The sequence below is a fragment of the Psittacula echo genome (genome assembly GCF_963264785.1).
Source record: "Psittacula echo genome assembly, chromosome: 7".
NCBI lineage: Eukaryota > Metazoa > Chordata > Aves > Psittaciformes > Psittacidae > Psittacula > Psittacula echo.
The window spans coordinates 43,846,566-43,869,705 of record NC_137740.1 but is presented as its reverse complement, the minus strand read 5'-3'; the positions used below and the strand labels follow the sequence as shown (position 1 = coordinate 43,869,705).

General features: G+C 45.2%; 2 protein-coding genes across 6 annotated transcripts in view; one reads left to right on the top strand and one right to left on the bottom strand.

Moving 5' to 3' along the window:
- Nucleotides 1-4,755: 4,755 nt before the first annotated feature.
- Nucleotides 4,756-6,000, bottom strand: PAQR9 (progestin and adipoQ receptor family member 9; the record flags this gene model as incomplete). Its single annotated transcript, XM_080623748.1, has 1 exon — nt 4,756-6,000. The coding sequence occupies one exon, from the start codon at nt 5,998-6,000 to the stop codon at nt 4,756-4,758; it is 1,245 nt and encodes a 414-aa protein (XP_080479874.1).
- A 10,586-nt stretch (nt 6,001-16,586) lies between these two features.
- Nucleotides 16,587-23,140, top strand: part of U2SURP (U2 snRNP associated SURP domain containing) — a 46,648-nt gene continuing 40,094 nt past the window's right edge. For 2 of the 5 annotated variants that reach the window (XM_080623103.1, XM_080623102.1), the window contains exon 1: nt 16,590-16,712. In XM_080623103.1, coding sequence (XP_080479229.1) covers nt 16,668-16,712 — 45 coding nt within the window. In that variant the 5' untranslated portion in view covers nt 16,590-16,667. Of the gene's footprint in view, nt 16,713-23,140 lie in introns of all 5 variants that reach the window. The other 3 variants (XM_080623104.1, XM_080623101.1, XM_080623100.1) reach the window with 3 other exon arrangements.

Below are 23,140 nucleotides of genomic sequence, written 5' to 3'. Positions count from 1 at the left end.
TGCTTTACAAACATTAGCTAGTCTTTAGAGCAACCCTGCGAGGTAGGTAAGGTATATTCTCCCCATCTTACAGATGTGGAAACTGAGACACAGAGGGTCAAATTCAACCCTGGTACAATTCCAGTGTTTTACATTAATTAAATTCATTCAAAATGAACACAGTTTAAACAACTTGCCCTAGATTACAGAACAAGTAGTGGCAAAGCAGGAACAAGAACCCAGTAGTGCCTGACTCCTCAGCTTGTTACTGGCCACTTGGTCATTTTTACTCTCATAGGCAATGAGAAACAGTATAATCTGGGCAATTACTACAGGTATGATTTGCTTCTGTAAGGCATGTGGATGGTAACCAACTGAGTTTAGTGCAATAATACTTCATGAATGTGCTGCCTCAGAGAGATTACTTAAACATGAAGTAAAACTTCCATACTGTCATTTTCTGCAGGTGCACTGTTGACAAAAACCTGACATAGTAGCTGGATTCAGCAAATAAATAATAAGCACAACACTTGGACGATTAAGCAAAGCTATCATTTTAGCACACCCTGATGTGTTTCTACTTCTAATTGCTAAATTTCTACAAGTGCAGCATGCAGATGAAACCTTTCCCTTTGTTTCCAGACTGCAGACTCCAGTCTTGCTAACAAAGCAGCTCAGAGCTACACAGATATCCTGGATAGTGACATTCAAATGAATACGCTGCAGAAGAGGAAATAGCGTATCACCAGAGAATACAGGATAATTACTACAGACCAGGTATATCAATCTTGCATGAAGGTGGGCTTGAAGCTTACACCTTACTGGGAAGTGCCCAGAGCTAGGCTTTTTGAACATATGCCAATGTGTAGACTGCAGTTGTAGGCACATGCTGATTGCAAGGGGAGGTGTCTGTGCCACCAACACTCTAGAAACTGCCCCCATCAACAGTCAGTTCACGTGGGCACAGGTATGTCAGTCTGAAGGTCAGTGTTGGCTCAAGACAGAAAGACACGTAGGCACTTTCAGGCCACCCCGTTGTGCTCCAGTCCTCAACTAATTCCCCCATCCCCGCACAGATTCTGCCACAAAAGGCCTGAAAAGCCTTTTTGGTTTTAAAGATGAGCTGTGGGGTCCACACTGTAGACGCTATGGCAGGTACCCAGGCAATAAAAACATTATGACAGGTATTTATGCAAACACATTTGTTTTCTAGGATGTCCTTGTGCCTCTAGTCTGCAGGTTAGATCTCCTGTCTAAGCCCTGGACATGCTTATGGATGTGGGCTTATGTGTGCTTTCACATCATAAAGAGATCCCAGTCCTTCACAAGCCACACAAATTATGACATTCACTTCTACATGAGCAAATTCAAGTGCTACAATTATAGCTATGTTGTTCCACTTTTAACCTCTTTAATTCGGTTTTGTTCTGTCCATATTTATGGAGACTGGCTATGGGACATGGCAAATGGAGCAATTACCTACATGCATGTCCTTCACTGAATAAACACAGACACTCAGGTGGCATTTCCCTAGGTATTCTCCACACTTACTGTAACTTTTTAATTTGTGACCACATTTTAAACAAAGAGACAAATGAATAAACATAATTAATTAGAACTCTAAAAATCTAATCGCATCTCCCTCTACCCATTCACTCCTGATTCATATATCCTGCTTACAGTGGCTTGGAGACCAGTTCTTGCAACCAGCATTTACAAATAATTCTATTAAGTGCTCAGGCCCGTACATATGCCTCAACATTTTGCCAATAAAAACTTTTAAATGAGGCAATATTCTTACTATCAGAGCCAGGTACCAAATTTGCAGCATGGGAACTCTTACAACAGCAGTAATATTCCAGTAAAATTGCAGTTGGTTGCAATCCAACCTTTATACTGTTATCTGTCGTTGAGATATATATAGACGACCCTGTGTGGCCTAACTGCAAATATCAAATGTATTTTTACAAGTTAGCAACAGCTTTTTTTGACATTGCTTCTTGAGATGTCCTCTACGTTGTGACTGACAAGCACAAATATAAGTCATTATACAGCATGCTTTAAAAGCCTTTTTTCTTTTTACATTTGGCTTTTACTGTTGCTTGTTTCTGAGCTGTCTTCTAGTGCTGAGATTTGCTGTCCCTGGCCTTTCTGATTTCTTTCTTAGTTTTTAATTGCCGGTTGGACATCCTAGTGGCATCTCCCAGGCAAACCCTTTATACATAATTAGTTTTGAAACTTGGATGAGTCATTGGCCTCTAACTACTATGCCTCTATTATTTTAACCTGAATACAGCACATCTCAAAGATTTCGGCCTCTTTTTGCAGTTGTGGAAACTCATAGGCTGATATCATTGCAGGTCTTGATCCATTTGCTTTCTATTGTAAGTTTCCAGGATTTTTTTCTCTTTATAAAGCACATTTCAAAGCATAACAGTGTTGTAAGCCAGCCTCCTCTCCCAGTGGTACAGATAATTGTCTACCTTATTGGCAGCTGAATAAAGCAATGCCGCATTTATGACAAAAGTTAATGAAAATATGTAAAATTAAAAATACTTCATGTAGTTTTCATTTTCTTTTAATGCAGGTTGGCAAATGAAAACAGAACACAGACAGCCACATGAGGCCATGCTGGTTTTTATGGCCCATCAGTGATAACTCAAGAGGCCACAGTTTGGGAACTGCTGTTTCAGAAAATTCAAGCCAATCTCTTTAAGAGACCACATGTGACCCCACCACAAATTACATACTACCAGAATTGTGGCTGGCAAAGCATACATATTTTTGTTAGGCCATTCTCATCATTCACTGAGAATCAAAAAAACCCAAACCATTGTAATTAAAATGAGTTGAGATACAAGACAAAATGAAGTAGGTTTGATTTTGTTCTAGCTTATGCACTTTCATGAGGAAATTTTCACAAAGCTGACATTGGTACAGTGCATATCAATTACTGGATCTTGTGATGATTCTGACCCATATTAAGGATTTGACCTGATAATCCCTAGCTATAGTCCTTCCTGTATTCCCATTATAAACAAAGGGGGCTTTGTCTTACAGAGGGTTATGGGACTGCACTCAAAACATTTTCTTGGGGTTCAGATGCCATGTCCATGAAAATGGGAAAGTCCCAAGCAGGAATGTATTTCCACAGCACGGGTGAAGAGGGTGAGTTAAAGAGTCACTACCCTATTGTGCAGTGACAGCAGTGCTTCCTAAGGAAGTACCACCCTTCTTTTTCAAAATGGGGTATACAAGCAGTTTCTCACCTGAACTTCAAATTGTAACCCCCCTATATAATATTATTGCATACTTGTACTGTTAAACAAAATCAAAATGCATCTGTTCAAAATCTTCACGTCTCTCTATACAGAGAATAAGTTCAACCTATAGTTAGCTGTTTGTCATGTGACAAGGCTAATACCGGGGTTGCTGTGAAAAGATGCTGCTTTGGAAAAATATCTAAGAATTTTCCTTGAACTCTCCCAAAGCCTGTGAACGAGGACTTCAAAACAGCCAGTTGCAGCCACAACTGATCCAAATAGGAAAATTTGGGGAATGATGAGAAAGTGCCAGTATCCAGTCCTTGCAGAAACAGATTTTAGTCCCTGAACTCAGATTCAGCAGTAGCTTATTCTGCAACTGATTTTAGGATGGTAAATCTGACAGAGTGCTCTAATTAAAGAACAGCAGAAATGAGTTCCATGTAATTCTTTAAAAGATGCAGAATGAGATCTCATGCATCAGTTACTCTCTCTACATCCAGAGAACTCCCACTGAGCTTGGCAGGGGGTTATAGAAAGTCTGGCATCTGACTTTGACTCTGAAGGGCTGATTTGGGGGTGATTTACCACGAAAGATCAAGGGGCCCCTTAGCAAGCCTCTTTAACACAACAGATGTTCCTGACATGGTGGGGGAAGAGCAATGCCATTATGCACTGCACTTCTCTCACTGTCCCTGCTCCAGACTATCTTGACCCCCTTCTGGTTCAGTTACTTTACATATCCCTCTATTTTATTTTAGCATCCAAGTGGCTACACTAACCCCTCACTGCTCTTCTAATTAAAGTCTCTCCATCAACTGGCAATTCTGTAATAATTCACAGCTGGTTTTCCTCTCTCTGTTAAATCTATTGTTCCCTGGCTGAAAAGGCTGCAAGACCTTAAAAACTATGGATAGCTACTGATCGGTTTGCATTTAAAATCCAGTATGTGGCTGCAAAGGCCTGTTACAGTATCACAGAGGAAGATAAATGTCAGTGCATAATCTGCTAGGAAATTTCACATAGGAGATGATTAAAAGTCTATGAGTAATCATTGCACAAGTGCCTTCAGGTGTTTGTATATATATATACACACATATATATGTAGCTAATAATATATAGCTAGATATATAAATATATATGTATATACAGAGCTAGTTTAAACCTAATTGTTATGAAATTAGTAAGTGGCATTCACAGTTCATGCATTCTTCCTAGTAGCAGAGCTAAATTATTTCAGATTATACTCTAAGCAGCAACATACCAGTAAGGGTTTGCTTGCTTCCCCTGGTAATCTAGTAGTTTAAAGAGCACGAGCAGGTCATTTTCTCTAGCAACTCTCGGAGAAAGGGACCTGGCTCCTCCACAGGTGCATTTCCCCCAGGTTTCACAACATCTCCAGGACATGGTGGGGCCAGTCTGAGAATTGCCATTCTGAAGGTCACTGGCCAGAGGGTCTCCAGCCCAAGGGTCACCGGTGTGGTGGTCACTGTTCCAAAGGTCACCAGCCCAGCTAGTCCTGCTTGCAGAGGTCTGCGACTTTGAGGAACCTTCTTACGACCACAGCCAGGCAGATTGTCAGGAGCAGCATATACCCCACAGTGCCCAGGTAGGTGGGAGCAGCCAGGGGTGCCTTGAGGAACTCAGCCAGCCCATCCTCCACATAGTGCACCTGGTCGTAGATGCTGAGGAAGGTGAAGATATGGAAAAGCTGGTGGCTGTGCCCCACGATGTCAAAGAGCCCTGGCTGGATCCGCTCAGGGATTTTGCTGACATTGAAGAAGGCGGCCACCAGCAGCCAAAAGTAGCGCCGGTAGAAGTAGATGAAGAGAGTAGGGTTGCGGGTGCGGAGATCAAAGAAGAGGCTCTCTAGCATGATGGGGCAGGCCATGCTCAGTGGCATGGCGAAGACGAAGGTGCGCACGGCAAAGGGGTAGGCGCAGCAGGCAGCACGGCTGCGGCAGCATGCGGCTGTGCAGCCCACGGCCAGCGCCAGGGCCACAGGCAGCACAAGCACACGGTAAACTGCGATGGGCAGGCTGCAGTCCAGCTGCCAGCCCAGCCGCTGCTGCACGTAGTGGCTCATGGCGCTGGCGTCCAGCAGGCTCAGCCCTGGCAGCAGGTAGTAGGAGTAGGCCACAGTGCTGGCAAAGCCATAGTAGCTGATGGAGGCGTAGTCCAGGTAGAAGAAGGTGGCACGGAGGCGTGGGGAGAGGCAGCTGAAGAGGTGGGCCGTGCAGCTCATGGCGAAGGTGAGCAGCACCCCTGAGGCATAGCACCAGAGGGGCAGTAGGGCCGGGTGGTGGAAGGGCACATCCCCAGCGCCTCGCAGCAGCAGCAGCTTCCCGAAGCGGCTGAGGAAGAGCAGCAGTGGAATGAAGTGGGTCCAGAAGTTGAGGGTCTCATTGGTGGGCTGCAGCACCGAGGCCAAGCACTCCTGCGCCGAGCAGTGCAGCCGCCGGTAGCCCGAGAGGATGAAGCACTCCACGAAGTCCTCGGGCACCTCGTCCCACCGCAGCAGGGCGGCGGGGCGAGCTGGCGGCGCCGCCTCCTCCTTGTCCCCCTCGCCCGCCGGCATGCTGCTGTCCCCGCCGGCCTCGAGCGCCCCGGCCACCCCCGGCCCGCCGCCCTCTGCCGCGCCCCGCCGCCGCCCAGGCGAGGTAGAGCCGCTGCTCCCGCAGCCGCCGGCGGAGGAGCCGCGGTGGCTCTGCGCTGTTGCTGCTTCTCCTCCGCCGCCGCCCCCAGCAGCATCACTCATTGCAGCACGGACACCGCCGCGGCTCCTCCCGCCCCACCGCCCGGCATCGCGGTAACTGGAAACCGGCAGCGCATCCCGTGCTCCCGGGGAGCCAGCAGAGACGCCCCCGCCGCCCCGGGTAGGGTTTCCCAGGGAGGGAGGCGCTGGACACCCGAGCCGCTGTTTAATAATTGATGCGGCCGCAGCGGGGGGGCTGGGCCTGGGAGAACCTCGCGGCCGCCCCGCGGAGCTGGCCCTTTGGGCCGCTTTCCGCCGGCAGCTCTCCGGTTGGCGGTAGGGACTTGCGAGCGGGCCTGGGGTAAGGGGCTCTTCCCGTGGGACCGCTGTAGTTTAAGAAGCACAAAGGGAGCATCAGCATCAGCTGTCCTCGGGGTGCTACCCAGCGCCGAGCCCCGGCGGCGGCAGCGCTGGTGGTGAAAGCTGGGTAGAAGCCCCGAGGAAAAGCGGGGTGAGCCCGCGGAGTCGGGAGGTTCCCTGCAGACCGGGTAGAACTGGGAAGTGCCCCCAGCCAGGGGACATCTGGCAGCTGGGCGGATTTCTGCCGTTTGTGCTTCAGTGAAGCCGCCTGAGACCGGGTTTCGGTGGTGCCATTACCTCATGCGATTAGTACAAACGTTATTTTAGGCCAAACGTTCCCAGGCAGGCTGCAGCGGGTGCATGTCACACTGACACTTACAGCACCCACCTTGTCACCACGCTCCAAGCGAGGCGGCTGGGACTCGGTAATGGGCTGACAGGAGCTGCTCTGTGTTGATCCTTAGGCAAATCCCACATTTATATCGGCGGTGCCGTTATGCAAGCAGCACAGTTACATAATCAGGATATAAAGATATGGGGAAAAGCACTATATGGGTGTTACTGTACCTGAAGGGGCCAGAAGGAAACAGAAGGCAGTGTGGAAAGGTGGGTGACTGCTGCAAGCGCAAGTTGGAGCCACAGTGAGGGATTGCACTCTGCTGCTCCGATGCATATCCTTTCCCTTTTTGGCTGGTCTTACGTATCTGATAGCTCCCTGTTTTCAAATGTATGTATTACACAGTGATAGTCAGATATATATGTATGGTCATACGATATAAAACAAGGTCCAGTATAATTAAGACATTCTGCCCACAGATTTTTATAAAAATCTTCAATACTAAATCATGGCAACATAAAAAAAAATCTTCTGAACAAGGAGGTAATCAGAAAAAGTTTTGTTTTTGTTTTTGTTTTTTCTTATGGGCACAAAAAAAAAGTAAAAATGTGTTGCTGAAAGTGACTTTGAATGCAGTTTTCATTAGACTAAAAATATTGATTGTATGAAACTGTCAAAAGCAGGGCAGACTGATGACACTGCTTGTAAACTTCATGAAAATTACACAGGAGTCGTGCTAGGAAAATAAACACCACTGAAAAAGTGCTGCAAAGCCAAGGGCAGGAGTAAAATATTAAGCTAAGAGACTTATTTTTTAGATAATGGGTCTAATGTGCCCTGATGTCCATGTGTTTTAGAGGTGGTGTGCAGGGACATACCAAGCAAACACTCAAGGAGGGCCTGTATCGCACTAGGAGCGAGCAGGGCTGTGCTTGCTGTGGGCTCTGCAGTGTGGACTTTAGGGAGAGAGGGAAATTCTTTGGGATTAATGAAAACTGCTCAGGCTCTGGGAGCGGCCAGGCTCCTCATGGGGCTGCTCTGTACTAGAGATGTCACCCTGACAAATAACAGCCATGATGCTGGACCATTTGCTCCATCAAGGTAAATGTACCTGGTGCTGAGGGGGCTGTTAGGCAGAAGACACCTTCACATCTATCCTGCTCCAATCATACCACACCACACCTGCAGGCATTCCCAGTAGGGCTCTGGTAACCATTTCTCCCAGTCCCTAACGGATACTTCTTCCATTTACAGTGGCAAGTGCCACTGCAGGCCCTGAGGAAGATGACCGAAGTGACTGTGACCTTCAGCCTCCCTCATCAAGGTTAGATAAGGAGAGGTGGTTCACTGGGAGCAATCTCATTTTAGACCTGTGCTAAAGAGCTGGTCGGAAAGCCACCAGCAGCTGTTGCAGCAGATGGTGTCTAAACAACAGCATCCACTGCTGATTGGAAACTGCTGGCCTTATAGGGCTCATTTGACTTGTTCTGACTTTCCTACAATCTCCAGACTTTCAGGGAGGTAGGAGGAATCCAGCCCTCCTACCCCAGGGAGTGCCAGGGTATTGCCTGGCTTTCTGGGAGAGGCACCCACTGGGTTTGTGTTTTTATGGGGGTAGCCCAAGCTGAGGGGAGCAAATGGAGATTCCTTCTGGTTCAAGACTGACACAGTTCTGGTGGCCACTGGACTGCTTGGCTGCTGGTGGAAATATACACTAATTCTGCAGGGAAGAGAAATGTCTGGAAATTTCTCCCTACTATTGATGACTTCCTGCAATATTTTAAGATTTACAGGGATTTTTGTGGAGCCAAGAATCACTTGAGTGACTTGCACATACCAGCTCTTCTGGAGAAAGCACAGGTCGATGGCAGCTATCTAGTTTTGTTTGCTTTGCCCCTGGTGGGTTTATCTGTTGAAACTGTCCTACAGATAAATACAACGAGTATAAAATAAATAGACATCTTTTCTGCGTGTCTGTGCAGGTATCCAGCTTTGGCTTGTCCCAGATGTTCATACATCACATGGGTGTCCCTGTCTGGTCAGAAAGTGCCAGGGAGATCTCAGAGCATCTAAAGATCATGGTTCACACCACTGCCAAGTGACAGCAATGTAGCTTTAGCAGCCACATTAATGAAACTCATTACTAAGGTAATGAGTTGGTTCTTTTGCTTTTTGACAAGGCTGCCTTCTCAGAGGGGAGAATGCTCTCTGCGGACAGATTGGGCTTTCATAAAGGTAACTGCATACAGCTTATGTTAATTATTCTCATCTCAAGCTAACTGTGGGGTAGTGTACTGGGAACCTTACAATTTGAAGCACTTACAACCTCAAAATAGCTTCTTATTCATATGTAGTCCATCAAGGTTAGTATTACATGACTATTATGTGGTAAGCCAGGGAAAATCAGGGCGTTTGGAGGGCACAGAGAGTCCATGTAATGTAGAGCATGAAGAGGCCTCTGTGTTTCTCTAACCAGGGTTTATATTTAGAAGGGCATGGTCAGCATATACCAGGGTTTCTTCTAGCATGTGTAGATTTTTCTGCAGGCTTTCTCTCCAAATAACCTTTGAGAAAAGAAAAGGCTCTTAAACCACTGATGAAGGCACTGCTTAATGAGGTGAGTAATGGAAGATAATGTTAATCAGTGGTGGCTGAAGACTCCAAGAACAAGATGTGCTAAAATACCAAATGTGAGTTTGTTTCTCTGTTATATATTTGTTTTAGCCATTGTTGAAGTCTTTCCATAAGGTATCATTTTGTCTGAAATATCAAAACCCCTGTAAGATATTCTGAATTTCTTCAAGCCTCCCCAAAGAAATTATGCCTTCTGGTTAGGGAAAAAAAACCAAACAACTTAGTTTCATCTTTTGCACTCTAACAAACTCAGCATGATAGGGAAGAGGTTATACTCAGACCTCCTATTAGCCATTGCCTTTCTGAGTGAGTAAAGAAACCAACTTAAACCTACCATGAGAAAATCCTCTTGTGAACAAGCCATGGTGGCGTCTGGAAGATTTCAGATGCTTTTGAAGATACACCTTCAGCCTCACCCAGTTCAACCCACTCGCAGTGGCAAACATCAATCTCAAGAGCTCTTGCTTGACATAATCTTTTATCACACAACTCTGTTTCTCTCTTTTATTTCTTTTTCCTTTCTATATTTTTCACTTTCAAGACAGATTTTACCAATTTCTTTCTTAATAAGTTTTACCCAAGTTAAAAACATTTAACCTCTTTGTTTGCTCTGGATTTTTATCCTTCTTCACTAAAATCTCTTTGGTAAATTGGATTCTGTTCTGATATCTTCTGTGGAACCCCACTGACCACGAGTGAGGGTAGACTTTGGCTCTAGTTATTCAAAAATAGTAGATGGTAAAGAAAGAGAGCTTTAACCTCATCTAGCTTTGTCTAACAGAGCTCACACTTAGCAGTTTCTCTAGGAGAACATCTTAAGAGATACACAGACAGACAAACATGGTCCTTTTGTCCCATGTGATTTCATTTTTTTTAATCCTTTCTCAAGTGTCTATCAATCTCATGAAAATAATGTCTTGATAGATAACTTTCTACTGCAGTGATTACAATCTTCTGTAATAATTGAGTAGGAAGCGTGCTGTGATCTAATACTGAAGAGATGAATGCCTTTAGACATTCAACTCCTTTATCTTTTTCAGACTGGATAAACAGGAATCTTGCATCATTTTCTCCTTGAGTAACTAATTAGGGACAATTGCACATCACAAACATAATTCCTTAATAGATAAAGAAAAGTGAAAGTGATGCTTGTATTATAAAGCCTCACTTGGAGGAGAGAACAGCCATATATGGTGAAAGGAATCACAATAACTGATACCATCATGGTTGCACAGCAGTGTTCATCCTAACCTCTCTTTCACCAGAAGCTTCTAATTTTCTGCCCTTTTTACCCTCAAGTTGAGTATTTTCAGGTTTGTGGTCTTTATGCTTTAAAAAACAGCATAAAGCCAATCTGAAATAATCAGGAAAAAAAATCAACCCTGGAACCCCTAAACACAGGAAACTGGGGAAAAAAATCCCACTTTAAGAAAATGTTTGGTGGTTGTCTTTAAACCCCTGTTTTTGAAAGACTAGGGGTAGAACTTGTGTTTTTCTGGGCAGCAGCAAATCTGAACATAAGTATTGCAGTGAAATTAGTGTCACTGTGATGAAGAATAGCATATTTGGTGTTTGCAGATTTCTTATGTTTTCCCTCATCAGAATCTGCCACTGTCCTGCCTACCAGGGGCTCACAGCAAGAGCAAAGTCCTTTGCAAGGGTTGCAGGAGTGAACCCTCATTTACAAAGTGTACAGCTAAGAAATTGTTTTGTTTGTGTGTGCTGAGTGCTTCCCAGAGCACAAATTGCTACTTGCTGTTAGTAAGCTGAAAGAAGGGATTCTTGGTATGGACAAAGAAAGATTGGTGGTGCACTCATATTGAACTTCCATGCTTTTAAACAGTGGATAAATTTGTACATCTGGATTCTAGCCACGTAGGCTAATTCTTTGTGTCAAGAAGCTGCAGGAGAGCTTTTGGAATTAAGCCTTCATTTGATACTCGCACCAATGCCTGGAAAATACACTGCAAATTGCCAGCCTTTCTCTGCCAGACAACACAAGTCAGGTGTCACTCCCATGACTTGTTTGTGTAATTGGCCCCACTGCTTGAGGAGTCCCAGGGAAGAAAGAACCCATATTTCTTGGTAAGACATGTGCCCCAGGAGAGCAGCTGGGTCCTCAGTGAAAGCGGATGCTGAACTGCAGGACTGGAGCAGGACTTGCAGCTGAGAGAAGGTAGGGCACCAGAACCCAGAGGTGGAGCAACAGATGGCTCCAGCCAGGAGACAGCAGACAGAACAGTAGTAACAAGTCCAGACTCCTTGGAACCTTGATGCCGAATTTCCCTCTCCCAGCCACCCTTTCTGGCTCTTTTTTGTTATTCTGGGGATCCCTGCTGAAGTATCTCAATGAGGCCCAGGCTATCTGTGCTCCAGCTGTGCATGCTGCTGCCTCTCTTCTCTGCTCTCCTCCTGTGCTGCACACCCATAGCTTCCTAGCAACACATGAGTGTGTGTGGGAGTGTGCATCTACCTATTTTGAGAATCCTTGCCTAGCAGTTTTCAGTCTCAGGAGTGGGAGGAGATGGAGGGTGCAATAAGGGAAAAGAAGCTGTAAGACTGCTGCATAAGTAATGGGGAAACAGCACATGGCTTGTGGTTTTAGGGATCTGTGAGCCACTACCAGGGGCATGAAATGACAGTTACAAACCTGTACACACAGCAGCTACACTTTCGTCCTTCTCCTGACCTACCCATGTTGCACCCTGAAATGTGCTTCCTTTGCTACAGGGTAGGGAACTTACAGAGTATGTTAAATCCTTCCCCCCCCTTCCCTCACATCCACCTTTGCAGAAGGATTGCAGCAGTTCAGCAGTGCCCTGGCCTGGGATGAGAACAAGGGAAAGATCTCCTCTGAAAATGGGGAAAAAAACATCCAGAAAGATGAAGATAATGCACGGCAGCATGTGGTTTACTTAATGTAGCTTAGTGTTAATTATTCATGATAATTCACAATTTTCGCTAGTATATTGCCTAATGGTATCTGTCATTGTAACAACAGTTAATGAACAACTCCCAGGTCTGCATGCAACCAGGCCTACTGCATTATAATGAAAAATGTCTAATATCTCCTTTTTAGTAGTATTAGCCTATCTGTTCCAGCACTAATTCTCCATAGATTTCTGCACCTCACTGTTTCCTTTCCTGCCCTCTCTCCTCCCTCCCTTTCCTCTTCCATTAAGCCCAAGACACGGACATGTGTTGTCATTCACTAGCTACTGTACTATTGTGATGTGTTATAAATAGCACAGATTCAGGAGTACAATTAATTCTGAAAATTTTTCCTTGGTGATGACCTTTGAAACTCTTAACTATATCTTTCCTGGTTTTCACAGCGTGCTCTGGATCATGATGTTCTTAATTTGGGGCAGTTTACACATTACAAAAGAGTGTAGAGGCTGAGCAGTAAGCAGAGGATTTAAACAATGAGGTGGATAATTAAAAAGGATTAATGAGACGGATTAAATAAAGGGATTGAGGCCAAATGGAACACAAATTTTCTAAACATTAGTGCTCCCAAAACTCTAGTATCCAAGGGCATGTTTCTCTTTGCAGCTACGTATTGTTTTTTATCCTGAAGTGTTAGTCTTTCTTTCATGCCAGGTTTATTAACGCAGTCCCAGGAGAGCTGAGCAGCATCTAGTGTCTCCTCCTGTGGCCCTAAGTGCCTCTTCTATCCAGCACAAGTTCCCCAGCTGATTTGCTTCTAAGTCATTGCTGCACCTGTTTCCACTACCATGTTAAAAAAATCCGGAAGCAGGTCATGGATGACACTAATCCTGTGCCTCTGCAAGCTGGTGAAGTGGTTCTCAAGAAAACAGTGAGAAAGATCATAGAATCATAGAATAGTTAGGGTTGGAAAGGACCTTAAGATCATCTAGTTCCAACCCCCCTGCCATGGGCAGGGACACCTCACACCAAACCATGCCACCCAAGGCCTCATCCAACCTGGCCTTGAACACCGCCAAGGATGGAGCATTCACAGCCTCCCTGGGCAACCCATTCCAGTGCCTCACCACCCTCTCAGTAAAGAATTTCTTCCTTAGATCCAATCTAAACTTCCCCTGTTTAAGTTTGAACCCGTTACCCCTTGTCCTGTCACTACAGTCCCTGATGAATAGTCCCTCCCCAGCATCCTTGTAGGCCCCCTTCAGATACTGGAAGGCTGCTATGAGGTCTCCACGCAGCCTTCTCTTCTCCAGGCTGAACAGCCCCAACTTTCTCAGCCTGTCTCCATACAGGAGGTGCTCCAGTCCCCTGATCATCCTCGTGGCCCTCCTCTGGACTTGTTCCAACAGTTCCATGTCCTTTTTATGTTGAGGACACCAGAACTGCACACAATACTCCAAGTGAGGTCTCATGAGAGCAGAGTAGAGGGGCAGGATCACCTCCTTTGACCTGTTGGTCACGCTCCTCTTGATGCAGCCCAGGATACGGTTGGCTTTCTGGGCTGCGAGCGCACACTGCCGGCTCATGTTCATTTTTTCATCGACCAACACCCCCAAGTCCTTCTCTGCAGGGCTGCTCTGAATCTCTTCTCTGCCCAACCTGTAGCTGTGAGATGGAGAAGGGCTTAATTTGGATTATGAAGCAGTAAAATCCTGCCTAATCAATCTCTAAAGCTCCTTGGCCAACACCATTCATTCCTGTGGAAGGGCAAGTTTGGAGCTCAAAAAATCCCAAGACTGATGGAATTGTCCCCTAATCCTGCTGCCCAGGTGTGGGTTTTATTTCTCCCTTTTTCTCTCCAAACTATCAATGATTCCACTTCGAATCAGAGCAAAGCCTTGGAATGCCCACAGAGAGCTGCACAGGTGGATGCAGAAGTGGAGCGCCGTGCTCCAGCGCGAAGCAGGAGATCCGGGCAGCACGGTCTTGTGTCAGGGGTTGCTACAGCAACGCTTCTTGTTCTGATCGCTTATTGCTGGGGAGAGCTCAATAAACACCTGATATCCCTCGATATCCTTAGCGCCAATCCATTTTTGGCGGTTATTTTGCAGCCGGTGGAGGGATGTTTGTGAAGCAGGGCGAAATGCGTGTTTGTGCCGCGCGACCTTTCACTGGCTGCCTCACCTTTTGCTTAGCTGCAGCAGCGCTGCCTGGTCAACCGCCTGACTGCGGCGTGAAGCTACTTCCCCCCAGAGAGTGATGGCTATTCTTAGTCTTTGCATCTCGCCGTTCCTATGTCACCGGGAACAGATACCGCGCAGATTCACCGGCGCCTGCTGGGCGTGGCCTCCGCTGGGTGCCGGCGCGGGGTGTCCCTGCCCCCTACTGGGGGACGCGCATGGTAGCGGCCGGCGGCGTTTCCCGCTGCTCGGCGGAGGGTGCTTCCGCTAAGCAGCCTACCCGGTCGCGTTGTGATCTATGTGACAGCCAGCGCCCGGGCCCGTGCTACTGATAACTGAATTAAATTAGTATTTCACTGAATATAGAGACTTAGACATGGGCAGAGCTACAAGGATTCTTAAACTAGTATTTCACTGTGTATACATGCTACAATTCTCAGGATAAGGCATGCATAAGAGAACCAGGCGTCTTCTCTCAAACCAATGTAGGCCTTCCTTCTGTTGATAAGGCCTGAAAAATAGGTAAATGGCTGCTAAAGAAAGTAACTCGAGGAGCTTCTCAGGATCATAAATCAGACCAAACAAGAACATGCAGTTAATTGGAAAGACTAAACACATTCCAACGGCCTTAACTAATGGATTTCCACAAAAGGATAAAATGAGTAGGGGTATTTCTCCCCAACCAACCACCACAATTCCCAGAGACCACTCCTCAAAATTCACAGCACCTGCGCCATGGCTTTATCTGTCCAGATTACCATACACATGAGAAGTGGTGGGCATTTCATGGAATTAAAGTATATGTATATAATGAAGATATATAAGCTGTCTCTTCTGGGTGTGTGTGATAGGTGGAGTGATTCCCCCACACCTGGTACCGTCATGAAGTGATGTTGGCTTTCTAACCTGTCATTCTGGTTGGAGAGTTTGTTTCCCAGGTTTCGGTGACACTGCGTCAGTAGTCATAGACAGACTCCTGGCTAAACCTTCACCCTGAAGACAGCTACTGGAAGAGCGACACACTCCATCAGACCATCTCCCCACACAGCTGGGGAGGGTTTTGCCCTCCTCTCTGAACTTCCAGCCTTCCGCAGTTGCCCCTGCCCACCTCACCCTCTCCTTTTGCTTCTTCTGGAAGATCCCACTTCATCCTCCACTGACAAATGTGGTTGTTAGCGCAGGCCCTGCTCCCTCCTGTTGCTCACAGGGCAGTAGGTGTCAGGAATTGGTAGATTTTGTTGAACAGATTGCCCAGAGAAGCTGTGGCTGCCCCACTCCTGGCAGTGTTCAAGGCCAGGTTGGACAGGGCTTGGAGCAACCTGGTCTAGTGGAAAGTGGCCCTGCCCATGGCAGGAGGATTGGGACTGGATTATCTTTAAGGTCCCTTCCAACCCAATCCATTCAATGATTCTATGATATAAAGGTTTCACTCATTTCTGTGCATCTACTGTCTTTTCCTTCAGTATTATCTCAACCCCAGCATCTTCCACAAATGCTGAAACCCATAAAAGCACAGGAATGCAAGACCCCTGGTTATGATCTCTAGTTAAGCAATGGTAATAAAGAAAGTTGCTGTTGTGCTATCAAACCCAACAATGAATGATTTGCTGTGCTGTCATAAAATCATACTCTGATTTGGGTTGAAAGGGACCTTAAAGATCATCTAGTTCCAAGCAGATGACCAGGTTTTTATGCCTGGGCTTTTCTTGATTTGATGTAACGTTTTGATGATGTTCAAACCAGTATTCCTTCTGTGTCACTTCCCTAGATGTTCAGGGGCGAGTCTTGCCTCCAAGCTGTATGGCCATGTGCTTGCTCGGTGCCTGAGAACGAGGATCAGGGGCGAGGAGAGATGTGCACAACATCAGTGTGACCCTGTCCCCGCCGCGGGGTGCAGCACATGCGGGCGGTGCTCTGTGTCTGCAAACGACCCACGCGTGAGGGTTTCTCTCGCGGGATCCTGGTTCCTTCACACAGAGAAGAGCCGGTAGCTGGTGCCTCCTCAGAGCGCAGCGCTCGGCCCCAAGCTGGCCGTCTATGACTGCCTACGACCGTTACGCTGGCGGCCGCTGCGCAGATTCGGGAAGCCGGGCGACTTCCCCGGGGCTCTCCTCTGCCGCCGTTAGAACACAAGGACACGCAAGGAAACCCACCCACCCACCCACCGGCCGCGAGCCGCGGAGGAGAGGGCACACGGCCAGGCCCCGCCCCGGCGGGCGGAGGCCGCTCCATCGGTGTCTCGGCCGTCGGCTTCCCGCCCTCCGCTCACGGGCTCGGTGGGATCGACGATCGCTTCCTCACCGCCAGGGCTGAGCGAGGGGAGAGGCAAGATGGCGGACAAGGCGCCCAGCAGCTCGCAGAAAGCCAGTGGGAAGGTGAGGCCGTTCTCCGGGGCGGCCCGCGGGCCTGTTCCAACAACGGGGGGGTACGGGTGCCGCCTGCTGGCGCGGCGGCGGGGCCCGGGAGTGGCAAGGCGGCGAGGTGCGGGTGGCGCGGCCTGCTCTGTCCCTGCTTTTTGCCCGGGGTGACTGCGGGGCCCAGGAAGAGGGCGGCGCGGTGGGGCCGGCGGGCCCGGTTGTCTCACCTGGTATCCCCGCTTCCCGAGACCGCCCTGGGCACGTCTGTCTGCTAGGTCGGCCACAGCAGCCTACTCCCGTCCCCGTGCCCCGGCGGAGGGCCGTGGGGGCGGGGCGGGTGCGCGGGGCGCACTGTAACGGCAGGCGTGAGCCGTCCTGCTCCAACCGGCGCGCCCGGCGTCGGGTGCGGACGGTTCGCTTAATGCCTGAGCCGTGACCCGGTGCAGGCTTCATCCACTTCGTACTTGGGTGTCCTGATACCCCGCTAGCTGGAGCCCGCGGGGGGTTAGTTTTTAACTTCCGAGTGTAAAGGAAAACGCAACTTTTTGATCGAGGGTCGTCTTTTGATTTGCGATGCAATTGTGTATTTCCCAAAGCCACCGTGGTATTCCCCGCTCTTTTCCCTGTACCCGCTCGTACTTCCTGTAATTATTGTTGGTTGGATTCGCAGACCAGAAGTCCAGTTAGTGCAGGAGTTATGCCAAACTTGTACAGGGCTGCGGGCTGAAGCCAGTGCGTGGCTGGCAGCGGCCCTGAGCAGCCTGTGCCCCTCAACACCCCTTTTGCTAGGAGAGCAGAGGGTGAGTGGAGTTTTAGGGGTCGCAGTGGCAGCAGATGGTTTGACGATTAGCGATTAAGCACTCCATTTCACTGAGCTCTGTTGCAAATTTAGGCCCGAATCATATAAAACTGCCAGGTTTTGGTTGGTTTTTTTTGTAGTGTGGCTTTTTTTTGGTGTGGTGTGTAAATCGGCCAAGGCAGAAGCACGTTTTGGCTCAGGAATTTCCAGTGATATACAGATTAATATTTTTTACCCATTTTCATGTTCAGCCAGAACAGGTTTTATTTTTTTCTCTTTTTTGACTGCTAGGAAAATATCTGAAATGTAGTTACCAAGAGCCTTTGCATGTTTACTCAGTTGGTGTTACTAGAGTCAGAGAGGTTTATTTTTGTTTCCCTTTTTCGATCTATTTCAAATATTGGTAGGAAGCATTTTTGGATTGTGCCTTTGGCTTGGAACTATAAGGAAGAGCTGGACAGAAAACTTTAGTAGTGAAGTAGGTCTTAAGTTATAGAGAATGGCTTCCAGAGAATAAGACATTTTGGGATTTCATATATACTTAGACATAGAATTATAATTTAATTATTGATTCCTGTAACTGATAACATGGCACACAAAACAAACCCAGGTGTGATCCCTTTCTTTACATCGTAGACTTTTCTGTGTTGTTAACTATTCCTGTATTGATAATTCTTTTTTAATATACAATAATTAGTTTGTAGGAATTGCTTTCTGTCCTAGATTTCAGTTCTCATACCCAGAGGTATGTGCAGACACTTAACTCTTCATACCAAGTCATCTATAGCGTTCAAGTCAGTGGGGCTACTAAAGAATGTGAAATCAGTTAATGTATGTTAATGTGTTGAGGCCAGTTGAGGAAGTCCTGTATCCTGCCATGTCCCATTGCCCCTCAGTCTCCTGTTACTCTAGATGTATGTGCTGTGTTTCCAGTAGTCTTTTTCCCATGCTTAACATTATAGATTCTGCTTGTTGTGAATTGTCAGTATTATTTCATGTGCCAAAGAAAATAGTGATTGTATATATCTGGATCCATGAAAATGTTTCTGTTGAGAAATGAAATAAAACCAGACATGCTTAGCTCTTGGGGCATTAGCTGTTTGATTTACTATTTGAAAACCTTCATTGGAGATGGTGCAGGTCCAGGAGCACCCATTACCTGTGTTGCTGTGGTGGTAGGTGCTTTTTAGGATATTGTCAGCTTCTAAATAAATTTGAGAATTTCCAATGTGAAATGTGTTGCAAAAGCATCATCTGTTCCTTTGTCACTTTGAGATTGGCGTAGCAAGATATGTGCTTGAATTTTCCAGAAATCTAAGTAGGAAACAAGGACAAAATTATGGGAGCAAAAATAGAGATTGCCCAAGACTGCACAGGAGATGAGTGTAGGATATGATTCTGAGATGGCAGATACCGATTATATTCAATTATTATCTTGATACAGTGAAATATTAGCTGCTGAATGACTCTTCCAATTTCTTATTTATCTTCTGAGAACAGTGATTTTACTGCATGTCCAATATAGTTATATTGCATGTCCACTGCTCTTACATGTAATACTGTACACATTGGGTATCATGGGGCAGAAGAGATTATCCACTTGTACCAAACTGTAGGTTTCCATTTTTCATTCTAAAAATATGTTTTAACAATATTCCTTAATCATAAAAGCATTTCTTGGGCTTTTGACTAAGTTATGTGTTAGTTAAATACTGAAGAACAGTGATTACTTGCTTATGAATAGACTGCTTTTTCTGGCAAGTTGAAGTGTATGTAGAGCAGCAATGTAAAATCTGTATGTGCGGTGAATTCCAGTTAGATGCAGCATTCTGCAGGACGGTGAAACTTGTCTTTAACTTTCTCCATATTGTTGTTCATCTGTTTCAGTAAATGTAAAGAGTAAATGGATTAGATATAAAATAACTTTCAGGTGTTTGCAAGCTTTTGTTTTCTAGACAGTTTAATAGAGAAAGGAAGAATGAAAAAGACTAGTTGGGCTGGAAACCTCCCTGCCTTTGCTGCATTTTAACATCTTAATTTAAGTGGTGATTCCATTTGCTTTTCCTTGGTATCAGTGCAGACACAAGCCAGTCCTCACCTTAGCTGCATTTCCCCACCTAGAGGTTGTCCTCTTTAGTTGATTTGGCATGACTGGAGGCGTTTGGTGTAAATTGGAAGCTGGTTTAGCTGGACTTGCCAACTCTCTCTTTTCTAAGTGATCAGTTAGGTTGGGAAAAGTAATCTACTTCAGTGTGCTCAATATGGGGGCAGAATCAATGGAAGGTGTTGAAACAGGGCAGGAGTGTCTCACACTAGTTTCTTATAAACACTACCCTGAAGCTGTTAGTTTTTGCAAGGGCAGGGCTTTTATTTATGTTGAAGTTGTAGCCATTACAGTTGTAAAAATAACATTCAGCATTTGGAAGGCCATGGATTGTCTCCTGGGTTTTGTTGGCAGCTTTTGTGCTTTTGTTGCTCTTTACTGTTTTACTAAAATGACATCAGTGTTAGTAAAAACAAAATAAAAATAAACAAAACCCCAAACAAATAAAAAACCCCAAACCAAGTTTGCTTACTGAATACAGCTTAGTTTAAGTATTTGTGAAATAACATGATCATGCCAGTTTTACTGAGAGATCATTACATATGGAGAAACTAGGAAGAGCTGGATTTGTGGGCACTTGGACTGCTGGCAGGAAGGAAGATTTGAGAGAGCAGTCACCTCTTCTCTGTCTTCTTTGGAAGCTGCCATGAAGCTGGAAAAAAATTTAAACACCAGAATCTGAGAGAGGGCTCTTTGCTTTGGCTTACTAATAGAAATTAGGCACAAATCTCATTTGTATGATCCTTTGAAGCTCTTTTTTTTTTTTTTTTTTTTTGGGGGGTGGGTTTTTTTTGTATTTGTTTTCTTTTGAAAACCTTTCTTTTGAAGGTTGAGTGAACTTGGCTATACTCAGTAATGGAGCTTTGAGTGACCTGACCTCCAAAGCTGTGGTTTGACAGGGCCGTATTTTACTGGAATGCCATTTCAGCAGCTTACAGTGCTACTTAAGTTATGCTGGCACAATTCTTTGAGAGACCTGTGTAGTGAAAGTGATCCAGCTGGAAAATAGTCTGGTTTGGGGCGGAGGAGAAGGCTTCATGCAGAGTAGTAGAGCCAATGAACTGGGAATAAGAGAATGTTTGTAGATTGTTTATGCTGGCAATGGCTGAAAGATGGACTCATTGCATTTTTTTTCTGTTAATGTTTGGAACATGAAGGAGCTATCCTCACATCTTGGACATCATCAGATGTAGGACAGAGCTTTGGGTATGTTTCTTTTAACAGTTAGTTTAGTTGAGCTACTTAATATGATGATAAGAGGAATAAATAATGCTTGTCTGGGTTTCAAAACAAGTGGGCAACATGTGAAATGCTCTTATCTGTGGATGTTAGAAGGACGCTGTGAGTTTGCTGAGTCAATTCAGGGGGTGTAACTCTTAAGGAAACAAAATTACCCCCTTGTCAAAGCAGTGCAAAGTGCAGTGCTGTGTGAACTAGGTTTTTTTTTTTTTATTAAGTGCTTATTAGAAACTGGCAGATAGCAATACATAATTCTGTCAAGAATTATTTCATCTTGTTCTTCCTGAGTACAGCTGCTTGGATGGTCAGAAGCAGTACCAAAGGTATGAACTAAATTTATAGATGGGAAAAGAAGAACTATATGAGAAGGAAAATAATGTGGCTCTGCAAAGCTGCTAGTTTTGTGAGATAAAGTTGATCTAAAAGCTAGAACTCCTTTTTGAGGTTTTCAGAGCACACCTTAGTAGAATTTCTGTTGCTTGGTTGATGTCGGAGTGGCTTGTTCCACAGTGCCATTGTCCCTGTTGGTGGGTTGTGGAGCATTGCTGTACTTCTGGCTCAGTGGCTTCCAGACTTTTTTGATCACTGGTCTGCTTTCTTGCAGTTAGCCCTCAGAATCTCTCTGTGCTACCATGCATTGAAAGCCTTTCCAAGTAGTATCACCTGCTCTGTTGCTGGAGAAACAGATTTAGTGTCTGTTACTTTTTTTATGTTCTTACTTCAGGATATTGTGTTGTGTCACTGTACCGAGCGTTGGTACAGTTTGTTACTATGTGGTGCCTTGTTTGTTGTTCTTCCTATAAGCAGTTTCAGCACCAGTCCCTGTTCAAAGGTGTTGCTTTTCAAAACTTCTGTAAATGAAACAGATGTGGAGAACTGAGAAATGGTAATTTCATTCTGCTGTTGCCAAACAACCTCCTTCCTCCAAGCAGTGCTAGGTCTCGAATCTGCCAGTACTCTAAGGCAGATGGCACCGTATCATTCCGCATTTGAGATTTATCTTTTTAACTACAGGTCTGAAAATGCTTTTTGGTTTTTTTTAAGAATGGAATTGTAACTGATGTGTTGGTTGCCGCAGGGTGGCAGCTGGCAGTGGGAAGAATGCTGTTTTCAAGCTCTGAAATTCCTTAGCACAGTGTCTTTTTTTCGTCTGTGATGTTGTGCTATACAATGATAAGCTCTCGGGGGAACGACAGGTTTCCTTAAGCTACATTTTTGCAGTGTGTAGAACTGTGTATAACATGTTACTGATTAGAGTGCTATAGGCAGTTGTGAATCACAAAAAAAATTAAGAGCCAAGTACAGAGGAAAAGTTTGCAGAAAGTGCTGTTAGCAGAAGATGCTTGTGATATTTGCTCTCATGTACATTTTAATGATCTACTACTGATATATGTGAACTAAATTTGCTAACTTCTGTGCAAATATGTGCCTTGTGATTAAAGCATGGTGTTGCAGGTAGGTGGATTTGGCAGGTCTGACAGTAAGAGGTAGTTAGGTTTTTTTGGTGCGCTTGCCCCCTGCCCCTTTCTTTTTCTTAAAAAAAAAACAACAAAAAAAAACCCAAACAAATTCCTAGGAGCCTTTTGCTTCTCCCTATTAAGGGTTGTATCTTTGTGTGTCTCTTTCCCTTTGTGGTCATAGTTTTGGTTCTTGAAGTGCTGTCTACTGTTCTTTTCTAAATTGATGTGACTGTAAAAGATAGGAATAAACTTGTGCAAAGATAAATAGCTCTTAGTTTATGAAAAAGCATGATGCAAAATGAAAATGAAGTCTAGTAAAGTACTGTCTAGAGTAGTGTTTGGTGCTTGTCTCTTTTGGAAGACTGGAGATGAGCACTCTTGTATTACTATTTCTGGTGGAAAGTATAAGTTGCTGGTAATAAGGAGGTGTGTTAAGGTTCTGTAACTAATGAACAGATTTTGGCTAATAGAAATGTTTTATTTTTACTTAGATTTCAGTGTAGGTATGACTTGTGCATCAGAGTTATGTTGTAATAGTTGATGTTATGTCAGTGAGGTTTTCTGGAATATGGATATTAAGAATTTAAAAATATGCTCAGTCCTGTTTGTTGGAGTGTTCTCCATCACTTAAACTCATTTAAAAACCAGATTAAAAAAAAAAATCATATGCTAATTTTGTATGTACACTGGTTTACGTGTTAATGTTCAGTTACAGTTTAATAATGTTAATTAGTACATATGTACCAATGAGACTTAAATTAGTGCTCTTGAGGTGGCCAGTTTCCATCTGTGCACACAGAGCAATTTTGGAAATTATTTTGTAGTAAGGCAAATATAATCAAGC